Source organism: Artemia sp. Qi Xiang Cuo, chromosome 3, assembly GCF_049724085.1.
Source record: "Artemia sp. Qi Xiang Cuo chromosome 3, ASM4972408v1, whole genome shotgun sequence".
Lineage (NCBI taxonomy): Eukaryota > Metazoa > Arthropoda > Branchiopoda > Anostraca > Artemiidae > Artemia > Artemia sp. Qi Xiang Cuo.
Window position 1 is genome coordinate 36,635,269 of NC_142796.1, and position 18,729 is coordinate 36,653,997.

The 18,729-nt window shown below is 36.2% G+C and overlaps 1 protein-coding gene across 3 annotated transcripts in view; it reads right to left on the reverse strand.

The window, feature by feature from the left end:
* The window catches only part of LOC148954058 (tubulin monoglutamylase TTLL4-like), a 62,899-nt gene extending 46,818 nt beyond the window's left edge, over positions 1 to 16,081 (reverse strand). For 2 of the 3 annotated variants that reach the window (XM_089086905.1, XM_089086903.1), the window contains exons 1-4: positions 15,963 to 16,081; positions 8,198 to 8,255; positions 2,819 to 3,197; positions 38 to 96 (exon numbers count right to left, since the gene is read on the reverse strand). In XM_089086905.1, the coding sequence (XP_088943031.1) occupies positions 38 to 96; positions 2,819 to 3,197; positions 8,198 to 8,201 (442 nt within the window). In that variant the 5' untranslated portion in view covers positions 8,202 to 8,255; positions 15,963 to 16,081. The remainder of the gene's footprint in view (positions 1 to 37; positions 97 to 2,818; positions 3,198 to 8,197; positions 8,256 to 15,962) is intronic. The other variant, XM_089086904.1, reaches the window with a different exon arrangement.
* Between the last annotated feature and the right edge of the window lie 2,648 nt (positions 16,082 to 18,729).

Genomic DNA, 18,729 nt, shown 5'->3' on the forward strand with positions numbered 1-18,729 from the left:
CCACACAGGTAGCATAAACAAGGAAAAATATAACTACCTTCATTGCCTTGTTCAGCGTCATCATAAGAGGAATCATCATCACTAAGACCAATGACACTGAAAAAAAGTTACAATTATCGGAAGAAGATCATAATAGTTATAAATCATCTGAACAAAATCAGGTAAATTTACAAGATAAAAATCGATTTTATTTTTTCCAAAACATTGAAAATGCACAAGCAGCATTTGCTTTTTCTTATTTATTTTTTACGTAATTTTGTCGCATTTCTCACTTTGACCCAGTTATTTTATGTTGATATGATTAGAATTTACTTTTATATAGTATTAATTGCTCGTCAAATTTTGTATTTATAAGGGAAATAGTACAATAATAGTAATAATATTTAATTAAATCTGGGAGAAAGCAGCAATTCTTCCATAAGTCACTTTTTATCATTACTAGATAGTGAGGTGGTAATTAGGACCACAAGAGAGAGGCAAACCCTACTTCGGTCAATTATTAATTATGCAGTAATTATGGTAGTAATTATTTTTTCTTGCTAATTATTAGTATACGTAATACTACATATTTCTGGTTTAAACTGTGTGTCTAAAGCTATTCTACCAAGCAAATATTTGCATTTTCCTACAGTAGGTTCCATTAAGATTGTGACAATTATTTTGGAACAACAGAGATTTGCTTGTAGTCATAATAAAGAAGTTAAGCATCCTTTGTTTTTATGATTTTAATAATTTATACAATCTAAAAAATATATTTTACCGCTATTGATTTGTGCATATTTTATTTTATAACCTAAAGCCCAGTGGTTTATATAATCTTTTCCCCTTTTTTCATTGTCTTGATTATTTTCCGAATTGCAAGTTTCAATAAAAATGTGCAAATCATATGAACAACATTTGCAAAGCTTGATGCTAACGCATTGCCCCCCCCCCCGGTAGGATTTTTTGAGTTGTAAATTATTTAGTAAATGTCTAGATATTCTAGATTTCGGTTCCAAATTCTAAGTTACCATAACCTTAAGTACTTACTTGCACTTGTGGCAGGAATCAGGCGTTTCCACCTTACCCGGTATCAAGGATCTTCGAGACCTGTTTGAACCACGTAGTGCATTCTTCTGCCAGCTGCTTTGCAAATGGGAGCCATAGAGTTTTCCATCTGTGACCAAACTTTCTGAACCCCCCAATAGGTTCAAGGTATGATTTATCCAAGTTCCACCAGCTTTTCCTCTGTCTTCCTTGGCGTCTCTTCCGTGAGCTAATTGGCTCAGCTAGAATAATTTAGCGAGGCAATTACTCTGTTGGCCTCCGTAAGACATGGCCCAACCATTTCAGTCGACGCTCCTTGATCGTTATGGCAACGCATCTCCTGATACCACAGATTCCACGTTTGATACGCGATCATTCATATTTCACCTGAGGATGCTACGCAGACAGGTATGCTCAAACACCTTCAGTGCATTTTCATGTAGTCACTTTACTGACTAAGTTTCGCATCCATAAAGAAGCATTCTTCAAACCAAACCTAGATTCTTCAGCCATTCTTCAAACCAAAACCAAAGACTCGAACTTTAGTTCTTACACTAATTTCACGCCGGTTTTCTAAAGGAAGCAAAGAAAGTCTATGCTTTCTGCAATCGCTGTTGAATATCGGCGTCAGAAGATCCATCAGTACAAAGCTGAGAGCCAAGGTATGTGAAGCTGTTGACCTGATCCAACTGTACTTGATTTAAAGTTAACAAAAAAGGATTAGTATGATTTATTGTCACACATTTTGTCTTCCCTGTACTGACTTTCAACACAATGCGATCTGCCCAAGGAACTACCTCATCGAGCATAGTTCGAGCTTTCTCCGGGTCAAAGAGGATTGCGACATCATCAGCGTATTCAATGTTTCCGAATGGAAGGTTATGTCCAATTTGGACTCCTGGATGAGAAGATAGTGCATTTTCAATCACCCATTCAACACAGTAGTGAATCGGAGTCGGGGGCAGGACGCAACTTTGTTTTACTCCAGACCCAACTGGAGATTCTTTAGTCTCTTCTCCGTAAACTTGAGCTCGGCTCAGTGACATCTTGTAGTATGCTTTAAGCAGTTCAACAAATTTTAGGGGCATTCCATCATTTTCAAGAATTTTCGGAGGTGTTTGGCGTGTGATCAAATCGAAGGCGGAAACGAAGTCCAGAAATATCAGAATCAGGGGCAAATAATACCTTTCAAACTGCTGTATAATGAGGCGCAGTGCAAAAATATCATCAGTGCAGACAACTAAAGTTCACCCTCCCCCCCCCCGCAAACACACAAAAAAAAACTTTTGGAACCCTTACTCCGGGCTAGAGCCATTATAAAAGAAGGTTGAACTACTTTGTTCGTTTTATCGCACATTTATCCATTACCACATATTTCTCTATAACTCACATTTTTTTTTATTCTCTTCTCAAATCAAAATTATATAAAAAAATTCTTCACATTTACAATTTCACATAGTTCTCTCATTTTAAATCGTAACAACTGATTTTTTCTCATTATTCTTCGTCTTGAAAAACTTTTCCTGTTTAGTGATATATATGCATTTTTGATGCACGTGAGTTTTGTGGTATTTGATTTATCAACCTTTTTTTAATTTTTATCTCACAGAAAAATTCCTTCATATAACAACGTTTTCGTATTTCATATAGTTTACTCATTTCAAATTAGGACTCGTTTTCGTTCATTACTATTTTTGTGTTGAAACTTTTCCTATTTATTCAAAGTATTTGAAGTTTGAGCCCCTACTATATTCATCTTTTTTCTTTTTTATATCTTTTGCCAAATGCTTACCTATCAGGAAAATCCGAATCTGTAGACACAAGAGAGGCTGCGCAAGAATCAGGAGTGTCAATCGAAAGTGGAGATCCAACATCAAAGTCGGGAATAAGGGGATATTTTGTATCCAATCGAATTTGATCAACAGGGCCCAATGCAGGTTTTCTTTTCATCTGAATTTTACGGTTAGTTCGAACAAGCGTTTTTTCCGCCTTGCCAGAAACACCTAACTTTCGCTTTACAATTTTCCTTTTGCGCTTCAACTTTGGAGGGACAAAATCTAGTGGTGGTTTTAGATCGTTTATAATCCGTTCAGGCACTTTCTCAGTGTCGACAGGTAAATCTTGTGCATCAACAGGCTCTGTTTGCTTGGCAACTTCTGCACTTTCTTCATCTAAAATTAAAAATTCAAAAATAAGTTTTAATTATTTTAAAATCAATAAAAATATTTACACTTCCTGACCAACCTTTGGCGACTATTCCCCTGGTGATAGTTATTTGCATATGCAAAGCTATAAAAAAATGAAATGTGGAGTGAGGGGGAGGGGGTGGTACTTAAATACCAATTTAAAATATTAGTCTCCAATTCTTCCACAAGGATACACCTTCCTCTCTTCTCTGTGTAGGTATATACAAGACATTAAAAGTGAGTTTTCTACATTATTGACCAACTAGGTAAAAAACTGAATTCTTGTGTTAAACAGAGAATTTAAAATATTTCAAACACAAAATTCTAAGACACAAAAACAGGATTGCACTAAATGACAAAAAATAAATTACGCAGTCAACTTTCTCTTTTAAAAAGTAAACAATCTCTCCCTATGCAGTAGTTTTGCAGCCCCTTGGATTCAGTGCATAACCCAATAGCCCAAAAAATAACAAAATAACCAAATAACCAATAACCAAAAAAATTAACCCAAAAAATAAAACTGGCTACTTATGAGTCAAATCGAATACTAGTACTTTTGGGGTTATAAATTCCTCTTCCATACTTTGTCAAAAGCTTGGGTCCTTACATATTAAAGTGATAACTTGCATATTATTATATGGTCGAAGGAAGTGAATAGTCTTCCTAGAAGGAGAGAGCCTAAAGAATAAAAAGTGTGTCAGCTGCCTGTTTTTTCCACATTTTCATAGGGACTATACGGGTCAATCTTGTGGGAAGAAAACTCCCTTAATAACCCTGTGTGCAGGTATGTGTCATCTTTTACATGTCAACGCAAAGTATGTGAGCTTGCTATATATTACTATTAAATTTCAATGTAAATTTATTAGAGGGTGATTGTCAAGATCTGGCGAAAGGAAAGATACATGGGTAGAAAAAATATACAAAACAAACAGCACAATCCTATTGATTACCTTGGTGAGTCTCGTGTAGCTATGGAAAAAAGGTTAGCCATTTTTCTTCAGTGGGGCTTATATTTTGCAAAAGTAATAAAATATCTTCTGAGGATACATCATTCCAAATAATTTTTTAGCTAGCCAAGTAGCAATCGTCTTACAAAGCAGTCAATGTTTTCTATATTTTCATTTTAACTGTTTATAATTTGTTGTTCTTAACCAAAGAGATAACCACAGGTCATTAGGCTTACAGGCTTTTATTTAATAGCGTTTTATTTTTCAAATAAAGATTTCTTTGTCTAAAAATGAGTAGACTGAAATGTAAATAAACTATTAATGAGCCAAACGTCGTTGGAAGTAAGATCATCTACAACAGTTATACATTTTGGGACTCTGGAATCAATCCAAGCTTTTTGGGGCATGGAAAGGCAAGGGGGGGGGGCTAAATTCTTGTCATCAGTACCTTAACCAGAGGCTCAACTAAAGTCAGTCTGAAACTAAAGTAAGCGGTCTAAGTGGTCAAAAGTAACCATTGGGAAATACACACCCATTCTCAGGCCTGTGGGGAATGGGGTTCATAAATTATTTTCAACACATCTACCAGAACAATTTGTTGGATCTCAGCCAAAATCGGTGAGAAGTAAGAGCAAGCATTCTAATTGCACGTCTTGGGTTGGGAGCTGGTGACCACTTTGACCCCCTATTGGAGACGGAAACCCAAAGATTATCTTCCTTAGGACACTTTCAAAGGAGTTCGCCACATCTTAAGGAAACTTGATAGGAAGTGTCCCAGTTATGCCTTTCGTGATTAAAGCATAACTTAACTTATGTGGCAAGTAGGGGGGGGATGTCCCTTTATTTGTAATAACCAGAAGCATAAGTTTGATTTGACCCAAACTTCGTGTGAAGTAACGATTGGTACGGCAATTCTCGCTTTTTGAAGTTAGGGACCTCCCCTATGCGTAGGAAGACAGAAGATGGCACTAATTTCTTGTCATCAAAGGGTCATTCATGGGGATTAAGAGCCCGTGTTCTGATTATGCTTTTTGAGAATATGATTTCACTATAACCTATCTGCTAGTCAAAGGACAGGGGCCCTTATATTCGGGTTATCAGTACATCTACTGGACATGGACTTTGAATCTAAGCCAAATTTCTTGAGATCTATGAATAATAGCTTTATTATGTCTACGGATGGGAACCTCGCGGGTTCCTAGTTGTGTTTCTAGGAGTCTAGACAAAACCCAACCACTGTGGAGGGGTACACAAATTCTTGTCATCATAAAATCCTTGGGAAGTTTCAGATATAAGCCAAACTTGGTCAAAATCAAGAATGGGTTAATTTTCCTTTTTTAGGATCTATGCCTGATCTAACCTTTGTCATGAGAGGGTTCCGTGGTTCTATTCATCATGACTACAAGAAAGCAATATCAGAAAAAAAATAAAATAGTATTTTCTTCAACTTGGCAGGCTATCTCATTGGGTTCCATTGTATCTGAACCACCGGGTAACTGAACCCCAAGCAACTTAACCCCTGTAACTGGACCACCGTGCAACTGAACCCCCGTGCAATTGAACCCTCATGCAACTGAACCCTCCTGCAACTCAACCCCCCTACAACTGAACCACTGTGAAACTGAACCACCATGCAACTGAACCACCGCGCAACTGAACCACCATACTTACATTGGGTAAAACACAAGTTAGAATCTTCACATGTTCAACCTTGTTGGAATTGTTTGCTTTTTTAAGTCTTTATATAAATTACTGTCAAGATGATTTATAATGTTGTTGTCACAAAAACAAAGAAAATCGGACGTCATAAACTTTTAAACCCAGATTTATTTCTCTTTTTTATGTCTGTTAATTGGGGTTCCCTTCACCCTGTCCCTTTCTGCGGGTCTAAGCGTTTACCCCCTTCCCCCGCGGAAAATTTCCCCTCCTCCACCAGCGGAAACCTCATCACCTGGAAAATACCCCCCTCGCGGAAATTATGGTTTTCAAAATTAAAAAATTTTTTTTGAGCTGTGTTATTTTTTAGTTTAATTGAGAAGTTCCAAGGGCAGTAGAAAAGATGAATTTATGACTAATTTTTGCCCCCCCCTCCCTCCGTGCAAATACTTTCTTTTCACGAAAGATCCTCATGAAAACCCCCACACAAAAAATTTCCGTATGTTTCCCAATGACAAATACTATCTGTAAGCAATAGACAAATAAGAAAAACTTAGAAAGGAAGTGAAACTTCCGCAATGGGGTTATCTGATTGTTTTATAGCTAGGAAGAGAGGGAGATATCTCAAAGGGTGCATTTTGATGCCAAAATATCTCAGCTCTCATTGAGCCTTCAAATAAATACAGAATTAGATCTAAGGGAGAGACAACAGGAGGATGGAGGTAGAAATTGTTTGATAATCCCCAGGCATTTCTAGTCTTTTTTTATAAGCCGAAAGTGATTGGAGACTAACCAACTGCAAGAGGTATTTTTTTTTGGGGGGGGGGGATTTCCACGGGTAGGTATTTTCTGGGAAGGGGGTATTTTCCGTGAGTTGTTATTTTCCGCGGGGTATTTTCCTTAAGGGATGTTTTTGCAGGGGAGGGGTGGGGGGGGGGGGTAAACGGCGGCTCTCACCGTCTACATACTGTAATTTTTTGTTACCACTCTGTTTATTTTGTCGTTTTCATTTTGTGGTATTTTCTACGCTCGTAGTTGTTTATCCTTTGGTTTGAAAAAGGTTAATTACCTGCTTCGGTGCAGAGGTTCAGTTGCACAATGGTTCAGTAACTCGAGGGTTCAGTTGCAGGCCGGTTCAGTTGTATGGTGGTTCAGTTGCACGGGAGTTCAGTTACACGGGGGGTTTAGTTACATGGGGGTTCAGTTAAATGGGGTTGAGTTGCATGGGGGTTTAGTTACACGATGGCTAAGTTAAATGGGGTTCAGTTGCACAAGGGTTCAGTATACGGGGTTCAGTTGCATGGTGGTTCAGTTACAGGGGTTCAGTTGCTTGTGGTTCAGCTACAAGGTGGTTCAGTTACACGCACACCATCTCACTGTATATTGTTTTTTCATTATTGTCGATATTTTGTTAGTTTTATTGGGGGGGGGGGGGCTTGCGGTTTAGAAAGAAAACTGAGAAGGGAGGAAGGATATTTTGATTATCTAAAAAAATCTTGGTTTTACAGTCAGATTATTCAGCACTCTTTCAATAAAGAGGTTGTTGAGGTAATGTGTTACTTCTTTTATCTAGTATTATTTTTCAAGCAACTTGAAGTGAAGTCAGATTAAAGTCAAATCTACCACTTATAAATTTAAAAGTTGTTCTGAAACAAAATTATGAGGATTTAGCATTAATTTTCTTTTTGAAATTTTTATTGAAATATTAAATCTTGAGAAACTATTTTAAGTTCATGTTGATTTGGATCTAATATTTGAAAATACTTTTTTTTTTTTGAAAGAAAACAACAGTCCCAGTGTTTAGTCATCTTCCTTATTTTATCATTAACTTCAAACTTTATTCCAAGCAACCAGGGCCGTCAAATAGCTTATAGGGGGAAAGCCCCCCCCTCAATGTTTTGATCACTCGGTAAAACGATTTACGATTTTTCTGACGCCGCTAAAATTCTTTGTTTGGTTCAATAAAGACCACGAAAACACTAACATGTCACTTACAGAAATTTCAAACTTGGTCAGTAAAAGCAGCAGTTTTACCGACTCTTCCCATGATTTTACTGATGGTGCCACAATTTTCCATTTGGTTAAATAAACAGCATTAAAATAGTGACAGGATATGTACCGAAATCTGAATCTCGGTTGGTAAATGCAGTGGTTTTACCGACTCATGCAGTGATTTTACGAATTGTATTTGAAATGGACAATTTTTGAAAAAACAGTTGGTAAAAATGACTAGCCAGTCGGTAAAATTTCTTGCTCCTCCCTCCCAACATTTTGGCTAGTAACGACCATGCAAGCAACAAATACATGCCAAGGAAAGAACGCTTTCAAAGGTGCAAAAAAATAAATACTAATAGCCAAAAGTTATCAAAGTGAGCTACTTACCCATAGCCAGGAGTTTGAGTTGTCAAGTTGCTACCTTGTCTTGATTCTTTATATTTTGCTAAAAAAAAAAAAAAAGGATTTTCAATCAGAAAACCATAAAAAAAGTCTATAGAACAGATAGAAACATTCAGTTTTCTATCAAACGTGGATACACCTGAAATGACAAAAGTATCAATACATTTCCCAGAAGCCCCTCTCCCCTGAAAAAATCAGACTCGAGATGAAAGGAGCAGTGACATATGAACATATGATGGAGCTGTAAAGTACCATCGTAGTTTTCTTAGTAGAAATTAGTTATGCATAAAGTATTGACTAGAAAAATATCCTTGTCCATTTGCTAGTATTATCAGTTACTTTACTACAGAGGTTAAAATCAAGAAACAAATTGATTTTAATTTTCTTTATCTTCTGCCTCCTTCTATTTACTGGTAAGTGTTAAAATGTTCCTTGGGGGATAGCAAGGATTTCTAGGCCTTAACACACTAGGTGGCTGAAAAAAAATTAAGGCCTTGATTAGCTTCAGCATGAATAAAGTGAACAGGTTATTCCATTGCAGCATAGACGCAAATAATTCATATCTTTGAATAGCATCAGGTTAACTGTTCATTGGAGGGGCCTGTCAAAAAGAGTCACAAAGGGTTTTACAAATAAATATGTCTCATGTATTTTAATGAATACTTTTTTTCAAACTTTCCCAAGGGAGGTGCGTTAGACCAATCTAGAGCTCACCTTTCATTTGTGCAGACACACGTCTCATGTTAATAATCTGATCTTGACTGCATACAAACATGGGCTGGCAGATGGTTGCTCTTCTTCAATCTATCATCATTCATTTTGGCCACAATAGCATAAAGCATGATCAACAGCCAGACATCAACTTTCACACCAGTTTCAGTCAGTACTAGCAGCAAAGATATGGGAGTCATTGAGAAAACACTTTTAAGTTTCAGAGACTTCAACACTAGCACTACCCAAGAGTCAAACCTTGGACTTCTCAAAAGAACTATTATCAGCTGATCAAATAGAATCCTCCTGAAACTATATATAAGCCATTGTGAAACCAGACCTGGATTTTGGAACCCATATTCCCAGTCAATTCTACAAAAGAGAATAGGGATAATTGAAGGACTACAGAAAAGGGTAATAAAAAGTATTTCTGGACATGGTCTGAAATCATACACTATGAGGTTACATGCCCTTTAATGAACATCTCTGGATTTCCAATGCAAGTGCAGTGACATGCCACTAGCATACAAGTATGTCATCAATAGAGAGAACAAGCTCTTCACACAACTTGCCAACCAAAAACTAACACAGGGTCACTCAAAGAAGCTCCATAAACCCTCTGTCACCCAAAGAATCAGACAAGAATTTTTCAACCAAAAGATCATATATGATAGGAATAAACTGAGTGAGGAGATGGTGACCTCTGCATCAGCTGGAGTGTTCAAAAGAAAACTAAACAAATAATGTAAACCTAACATTTAATATAAAGATGAGGTCACTCAACCTTTGTGTCTTAACTTAGTAATAATTATAACAATAGAAATCAAGACCATAACTAGGAGGATGGTGCCATCTGTATTAGATTGTATTTCTTCAACACTTTCCTAGTTAAAAGCCATTTCACCAGACTATTAACAGGGCAACTAACCAACCTTTGCTTGTGTTAAACAACTGGTGCCATCTAATAATGGAGCTAACCAGATTCAGAAAAGGACTTCATTTTGCTCTGAAGCATGAACTAAGGTAATATATCCATTTTGTCTCAGCTTCTAGGATATGATACAATTTGGCACAAACATAGACTCAATATAAATTGAGAAACATAACAAATTCAAGAACACATCTAAAGGCTATGGAAATATAGGTTTACAAAGGAAAAAAATTAAATAAAACATTCCCTCTTGCCTGGATTCAAAAATACAAATTCAGCAACTTTGACAGGGCTGAACTGTCAGTTTACAACCATTTTCTGGTCAATTACTACTTTGATGTTCCCACCTTAGTAAGAGATGACTTTGCAGTTTAATCTCAATCAGCAGAGAATGACTGCAGAGAATTTGTGCTCACACTCAAATGAAGAGCAGAAAAAAAGAAGCTAGGGAATAGCAAGACAGATAAGAATCAAGAAAAAGGAGGCCATACTCCCCAGCAAGTGTCTTAGAAAGCATTGCTTGTGCTTCCTTTTTGCTGTCAAATGTCCCATAATAATGGGGGTATGGGTATAAAAGAAAAATGAAACCAAGGGGAAATTTTGGTCACAACATTCATAAACTTAATGGTTTATTAATTAAATTAGTTAAACCAGTTAATCAGTTAAATCAGTAAATCAGTTAAACCTTAATTAAACCAGTAATGGTTTCTACAAGAACCAGTATGGATTACTCAATACATAATTGCATATTTTACATTAGCTAACTACTCAACAATGACAACTATCCAATTCATACTGTAAAATTTGCAAAAGAGTTGGTTTAAATCAATACAGTCTATATATGCACATTATCAAATTAGCAAACTAGTATGTTATCAACATTTTGCCTGCTTACACAAGAGTTTAATTAGTCAACTAGTTGGCTGAAATCAAGCCAGCAGACACTGATTAGCTAGAGCTAAAGCATTTTATATGTAGTCATTCTGAAATTATTTAACTTGTTGGTTATCAAAAAATTCTGTATACATGCAAATATATTAGTTAACTAGTAGCTAGCAATATGGACAAATCTAATGTGCACTGGTCAGTGATAATAGGGATGTGGGATGTCTGTTGCATCCCATTGTGTGAGCCATTGTTTAGTTGCCCAGTCCTTGTCAAAATTTGATTTAAAGCAGCCAATGGTTGTTGATCCCACTCTCATCTTGCTTAGACTATTCCACAGATGTATAATGTAGTTGTAGACAAAATGGTTTCATTTTCTTGCCATGGCCTTTTACAAAACTGCTTTGATGAATGACCTCTGGTACTTGACAACCAGGCAGGCTCAACCATGTCTTCATTGTCAGACTGAAGCAGCTTGTAGGTAATAATCATGTCACCTCTTTGTCAATGGTATTGTTGGAGTTAGTAGCTTAAGGCTCTTCAGTTGGCATGTATACTCTTTATCTTTGAGGCCCTTTATGCATTTTGTTGCCTGTCTTTGGAAAGATTCAAGAGACATCTGGTCTGCTTATTAATTGGCATGGTGACAGTCATGACACACATTCCAAACTCCAATATTGGTCTCAACATGCTCTTGTAGAGTTTAGTAATGATTGCTGAGGATCTACTGGTGATTGTGTGTTTGATGATACCAAGAGTTAGGTTAGCCCCTGCTACAGCAGCTTGGGCATGGCAGTTGAATTTAAGGTCTTCATGAAAAACAACCCCCTAATCTCTTTCTGAAGTACTTTTGGAAACTGGTTGTCTCTCACTGGCATTTGATAATATTGAATATTGTCATTCCAGGTTATTTCCTCCAAAATGGAGAATCTTGCACTTTTCAACATTAAACTCAAGCCTCTATATATTGGCCCATTTGCAAAAACTGTCAAGATCTGAATGTGATGAGGCTACTCCATGTTGTGTATCAATAGGAACAATAAGTTTCAAGTCATCAGTATACAAGCTAAGTTTATTGGCAACATTTATTGGAGAATTACTAATGTAGATAAACACCTCTGCTATTTCAGAGTAGAAAGCTCTACCATCTTCACTCAAAACTCTGACCTGCTGCTTTCTTCCTTTCAAGAGAGACATTATCCAGTCCACCACACCCACTTCGTTTCCCATTGTTTTTAGTTTCAACTGGAGCCTTTGATGACAGACTTTATCAAAGGCTTTAGCAAAGTCTAGCAGAACCATATCTACTGGGAGTCCTTGGTCAAGGAGCTCAGTTACATGATTGTATGAGTCAATCAGATTAGTTTCTACTTATCTACCTGGTTGGAATCCATGTTGTTATTTTGATAGAAGGTTATTTGTGACCAAATGTTTAAGTACAGCAGCATTTACAATACCTTCTATGATCTTCCTAACAGCAGAAGTAATGCTAATTGGCCAACAATTGGGAGCTTTGGCCCTGCCTCCTCCTTTGTGTATTGCAAGATATGGACAACTTTCAAGTCCAAAGGAATGACTTGGGCATCAATAGACTTTTGGAAGAGCCTTGAGAGTGGCCGTACTAATTAGGCGTGAGCTCTTTAAAGAGTTGTGGATGAATGCCATTTGGCCCAACAGACTTATTTGGATTAAGCACTTTAAGCTGAAATTCAAGCTCAGCCTTATACACTATTATCAGAGACACTTGAGCATTAAATACATAGTGTGGTGGGGTTGGGAGGGGGGCAACGTCTGAGTGTGTGAATACTGATGTAAACTGGTGATTCAAGGCATCAGCAATTTATTAGGGGAAATTTCTTTTGGTTTCTCCCATTCAATTGGGAGATCCTTCTTCTTCTGGGAGATCCAATTGAATTGCATCTGGGTTTCTTCTCCTTCTTCTTGCTATTCTTTGTCCTCATCTTAGGCAAAATTTGTAGGTTGTTTTCACCCTAGCTCCAAAAATACTACTATCTTTGTAAACTGTTCCCCAATAAATTATGGAAAAACAATCAAAAGTTCAATTTTGAATAACTGGAGCATTTCTGTGTTGTTGTTTTTTTTTCAAGAATATTGTTCATGAGTAAACTACATTCCATTTCAAGGTAACAGCATGTTGTATTCAAGTACACATCACCTTACCTTAACCTTAATCCATTTGAGAGCTTTAAGGTCCTTAAAGCTAGGTTACATATGTTCCATTTCAATGCTATACCTTGCAGAGCTTGTCCCATCAGTAAATTTTGGAGGAAATTATACAAATGGAAAGCAGCTTAGATGTATATCAAATGAGTACATAGCAGGATTAAAAAAAGAAATAAAAAGAAACAGCTCATTTGGCCAAGCAAACAAGATGACTCATAGGAATATATATTTATGCATAAGAGTTTTTGATAGCTGACCAGTTTAGGTAATTTTATAATGTCTATATACTAAATGTTCTTTTTCTTTATTTCAGCTTCTAAACCTTAATTTTAACCAATCAGTTGACAACTTAGCTCTAGACTGAATTTGAATTGTATATATGGGTGAAATTCAAAGCAAACCAAACTGGTTGGCTAATTTCACAATGTATCTTTACAGTACCTTGATTTACATGAGTTTAGACTAGCTAGCTGGTTGAATAACAAAACATTCCTTTTATACCTGTATATTGTCAGTTATATTAACTACCTAATTCTGTATATCTAGTGCTAGGCTAAAGATTATTTTTCTATGTTTAAACAGTAAAGTGCTTATTTTACATTAGCAATGTGGTGAATATCCCTGAATAATCAATGAAGTAATAGTAGTTGACCTAATAAACTAGGTATTTGACACTCAAGTATCCAGCATACTGATAAGATAGTGTCTAGTAGACTGGTATCTGGTTGGCTATAGGCAGTGGCGTTGTGAGTAAACGAGGGGGAGGGGGCAGTTGCCCCCCCCCAATAATATGAAATGTAAATTTACTAGAGTGGCTATAGGCAGAGGCGTTGTGAGTAAAAAGGGGGGTGGGACAGTGGCAGTTGCCCCCCCCCCACAATAATATGAAATGTCAATTTACTAGAATTTATTAGATAATAATTACTAGAAACTAAAATTTATTAAGTAGCTTTAAAACTGTTGCTCATTTTAAGTATCAAATTCGCTCTTTATTTTGAGCAGATATTTTTAATTAATCAATGCTCATTTTTGACATAAGGAAAACTAGAAAAATAGCATTTCATTACATTTCATAATATGTTCCACATTAATAATTTTCCAAATATACTGCCTTTAAAACCTTATCACCAAGTAAAAATGTGCGGTTAGTTAATGGCAAAACTGAAAAATGTTCTATGCTTGGTGTTTCACCACATTTACTCATTTCAATTTTTCACTTGAAATTTAAGGTGCTTTTACTTCCTAAAACCTATCAGTTCAAGATCAGATTCTCTTGTTTAAAGCTTTCAAACGTGAACATAAATACACCCTCTAAGTCTGTAAATAGGTCGGTAATGGAATCATTGAAGAATAATAAGGTAGATGTACAGTGAATATAATTTCCTGAATGAAAATAAATCATTAATAAAGAAAATAAGACTTTTATAATGATATTTGCACAATAACTAGATATGCCCAAATGGTTGTAGTTTGGTCATGGAATTTGATAGAGGGGGATTTGCTCCAGACATCATTTAATTGTTTTAATTGCTATTTCCAGCATTTGATTGAAACTCTGATTCTCTTATTTGTCATTGAAATGCCAAATAAGTACTAATAATATCCTATTTCTTGCATTTTGGATTCACATACTAACACATAAATATTTAACTGTCTCTAAGTACAATACTATGCTGACTTCTTACTGTATTTGCTTTTCTAAATTTTTCTCTTAACCAGCTCCAAAAATAAGAACTGATATAAATGTGCTGAGAGTTAGACTGAAATTAGTTGTATTTTACACAATGCCAGCACAACTTTTAGGACATTTATCTTTGCATCAGCATGCTGTACAAAATGTCTGCTGAGAATAGAATAAATGAATTTAAACAAAATATGTAGCCTATATTTTTCTCACAATATAGAAATTTTGGTAAAGTTCTACCAAATCATATTATTGATTTAGGAAACAAGTTAATACACAATTTGATGCCTTTTTCTATGCTTATTACGAATATGATAAGGATTTCTATCGGTAATGATTTACAGCCCCCCCCCCCCGATATAAGCCATTAATGAGGTAGGTTGGGTTAGGTATAGCCGATCTCGGGGGAGGGGGGCTGAAATTCATTTCCGATAGAAATGCTTATTATATTTGTAATCAGTGTAAAAAAGGCATCAAATGGTGTATTCACTTTATTCCTAACTCAATAATATGATTTTGTAGAACTTTACCAAAATTTTATGTGCATATACAAGCAGTACCACAACCCATTCTTCTTTTCTAATTTTGTCACTTTTATCATACAGCACTAGGAGACCATGCTTTACTTGTGTAGAGAATCATAGAATCATAGACATAACAATATTCAGTGTAACACACTCCAGGAATGTATACCCCCATACCCTGATTTACACAAGACAAAATTTTGTGTAATTTCTATAGAATATAATGTTTCACAATCTGTGATAATACTTTAATTGTTTCTAGGCATTTACCCCCCTGAGGAAAATACCCCCAGACCCCCCCCCATCAGTAAATACCCCCTGAGGAAAACACCCCCCCCCCCCATGGAAAAGAAGGATTCATTCCTGAAATTTGTGATCACTAAACACTCAACTTTCCAATATAGCAAGAGGCTGCTAAATCACCAAGAATTTGAGGCTACCAGAAAGATCACAAGAGCAGCAATATCAAGATGCCCTTTTATCTTCTATCCTGTCTTTATCTGGAGAGCTGCTACTCTACGCATTTACTAGCCTATGTCCCCTTCAGGAGAGCCTTAATTAGTGTTCATAGTAGCCTAGGTTAGGCTAGGCTATTTACCTCTTAAGAACAGTTTATCAGGCCAATATTTAGGTTATGGATTTACTCCCAAACGTTTCTTTGCCTAGCTAACCTTTTTACGAGACTCCAATAAGCCCGCAAATTTTTACCATCTAATTTTAGTTAAATTTATGTGTAACATCCACAAAAGTAGCCTAGAATACAGAATCCTTAGACATTCTCACCCATATGTTTAAAAGGAAGTGATAAAGCAGATAAAAAAGGCGACCTACAGACAAGAGCGGGACCAGTTGATTTGTAAAGATTGTACAAAAATGTACTTTTGCCTTTTGCCCCCTGCAAGATTTTTGAATTCAGGAAGTGAATGAAGACACGTGCTTTTATAGTCTTTTTCTTCAAGATGTCTTTAGGTAGCGTTTGCGTCGCCATGGCTCAATATTCCAGGAAATAATTGATTAGGGATGCATGTGCACTAAAATTCTCCAACTCGTTCAAGAAATCGTGCTGAGGTACTTCAGGTCAGCATATTTTATCTTAGACTTCAGAAAATTTTAACGCAAATTTTATCCAAAAAACAACGATATTAAAAATTGCCCACACTTCGCTACGTTTTTCAGCATAACGCACCAAGCGGGAACCAAAGGATGCTCTCGGCGTTTTCAGCCGTGTCTTTATTATAGCCTTTTTTAAAAAGATAGGCCGAGCGAAAATAGCTTTTTGTTCACCAGATTTGACTTTTCCTAAAAAAACCAATTCAAATACACCTAACTTATTTGTATGCCTTAACATATACTAGAACTACCTGAAAACGCACAAAAGCTAGGCGACTGCGCCTGAAAAATCTATTTTTAAGACAATTCTTCTCGAATAGCATACAACTTTCCGTAACCGTTGTCACTGATTATAGTCAGTGCACATTCATGGTAACTAGGCAGGCAGATAGGGTTTAAATTACTTATGAGTTTTGGGATTGGGACTAAGTAGTGTTCAGGGTATCTGAAAAGAAAAACTGCAAAATTGTTTGCATGTCAACTACCGTTTTCAGGGTCCAAACCTACTCCTCATATTAGAAACTGGGCTGAAACTCAAAATTTTTTGTGAATATATGCTTCATTTAATATCACTACTCTATATAAATTGAACATAGACATGTGGCATCAAGTTTTTTTTATGCCTGATAAAAGAGAGATTTCAAAGGGAACTTTATATCTTACATATGGTCCAGTGGTGGTTCGTGGGGGGTGTGGGGGGCGCGCGCCTCCATAACGTAGTCTAAAGTAGTGTAATTTACTTATTTAACGCATTTTTGCGTTAGTTAAACATGCTCCTAACGCAAGTCTATCGGATCAACCTATCTTGCCCCCCCCCCCTCTAAAAAAAAAATCCTGAATCCATCTTTGATATGGTCTAGATAATTGTAAGTGGCGTTTGTTGATTGTATTGGTGAATGATGAAAATATTTGAAATTTTATCTTTTACCAATCGGCTTGAAACTTATAGGGGATGTAGACAAAGCCAAGAGAACCTAAATGAAGACAGAAGATTCTTGCGTTACCCTGAGAAACTTTATTATTTTTTTTTATAGTCAATTGGGCTAAAGATCATAGTTTAACTGGGGTTTATTTTCTCTATTTCATTTAGACATGCATTAATTGATTACCGGGTTCAACTCCACTTGGCCAACTTTAGATAAAAAAGGAAGATGAAGAAGTACCTTTACTCTTCCGTTGCTACAACACATCATTGATTCTAGTACTCATTGGTAAATACATTAGTGGCATTGATACTTCATGACGTAATAGTGGAACCTAAAATTCTAACCCTTCTCTTAAACTTTTGTTTATAGCGCCTTTGTCCCTTGATCTTTATCCACTTTAGCCTCTTCCAGGCTAATTTATCTTCTATGGATTGCCTCCCCATAGTAGCATAATATTTGTAGGTATAAATATATAACGATTTGGAGGTAATAGACTTTACATTTTGTGCAAGTTTTCGACTCATGCTGATAGAAAAGTGTTACTAAGTGCTGAAAACCATGTTGTGACCAGAATGGGGTCAGGATGTCACAAAGCCTCCATTGAACTTGAGGTCCCAGGGACTTCTTGCTTTACGGTTCTAAGCCGGCTTAAAAGCTTCTCCTTCATGCACTGGTTCTGGGACCATTGCTTTTCCGGAGGTCAAAATAATTTCAATGATTTAAAGAATATGAAAATTGCAACTTGGAATGCTACGACTTTAAAAACAACTATCTTGTCGACATTTTGACTGACAAATTTAGACATTTCGAACTCTACTTATTTGGGGGTTTCAGATGCTCAAAGCCCAGGGGCAGGACACATAAAATTAGGCGATATGGAATATTTTACTCAGGCAGGAAGGATGGGATACATAGACACGGATTAGTGCTCATGATGCATAAGGAAGCTGCTAAGTCCCGTTTAGGCTGAGGAGGTATAAATAATAGAAGACAAATCGCTCATTTTATGAATTAAAAACTGCAAGATATCAGTTATAGTAGTATATGCCCCTGCAGAACCAACTGACAAGAGATAATAGTGACTGATAAACTTCAATTACGGTTATAGGAAGAAATAAAAAGGATCCAAGATATAAATATGCTGTTTTATTTGGTGATTTTAACGCCCAGGTCGATAGAAATAGAGATAGATGGTATCCTAGCCTAAGTAAATTTGGCATAGGAAAAGAAAACAGTAGTAGCTACAGACTGCTGCAATTTTTTAGGTATAACAATCTAGTTATTACCGTAACGATATTTGTTCATAAAATGGCCCATAAGCTAAGAAGGTATATATGTGATGGTAAGACAGCTAACTTCATTGATTATGTTATTGTAAACCGAAGATTGAGAGGATCAATACAAGATACTAGGGTATATAGAAGTGCTGTTATTAATATAAATTAATTAAAAAAACTTTGTCCACAAAATAAGTGTTTCAAGGAAAAGTAACGAACTCAATTAAACCAAAATGAGCAAAAATCGAATAAAATAATATGCCAAGCGTAAAACTACCATAGATC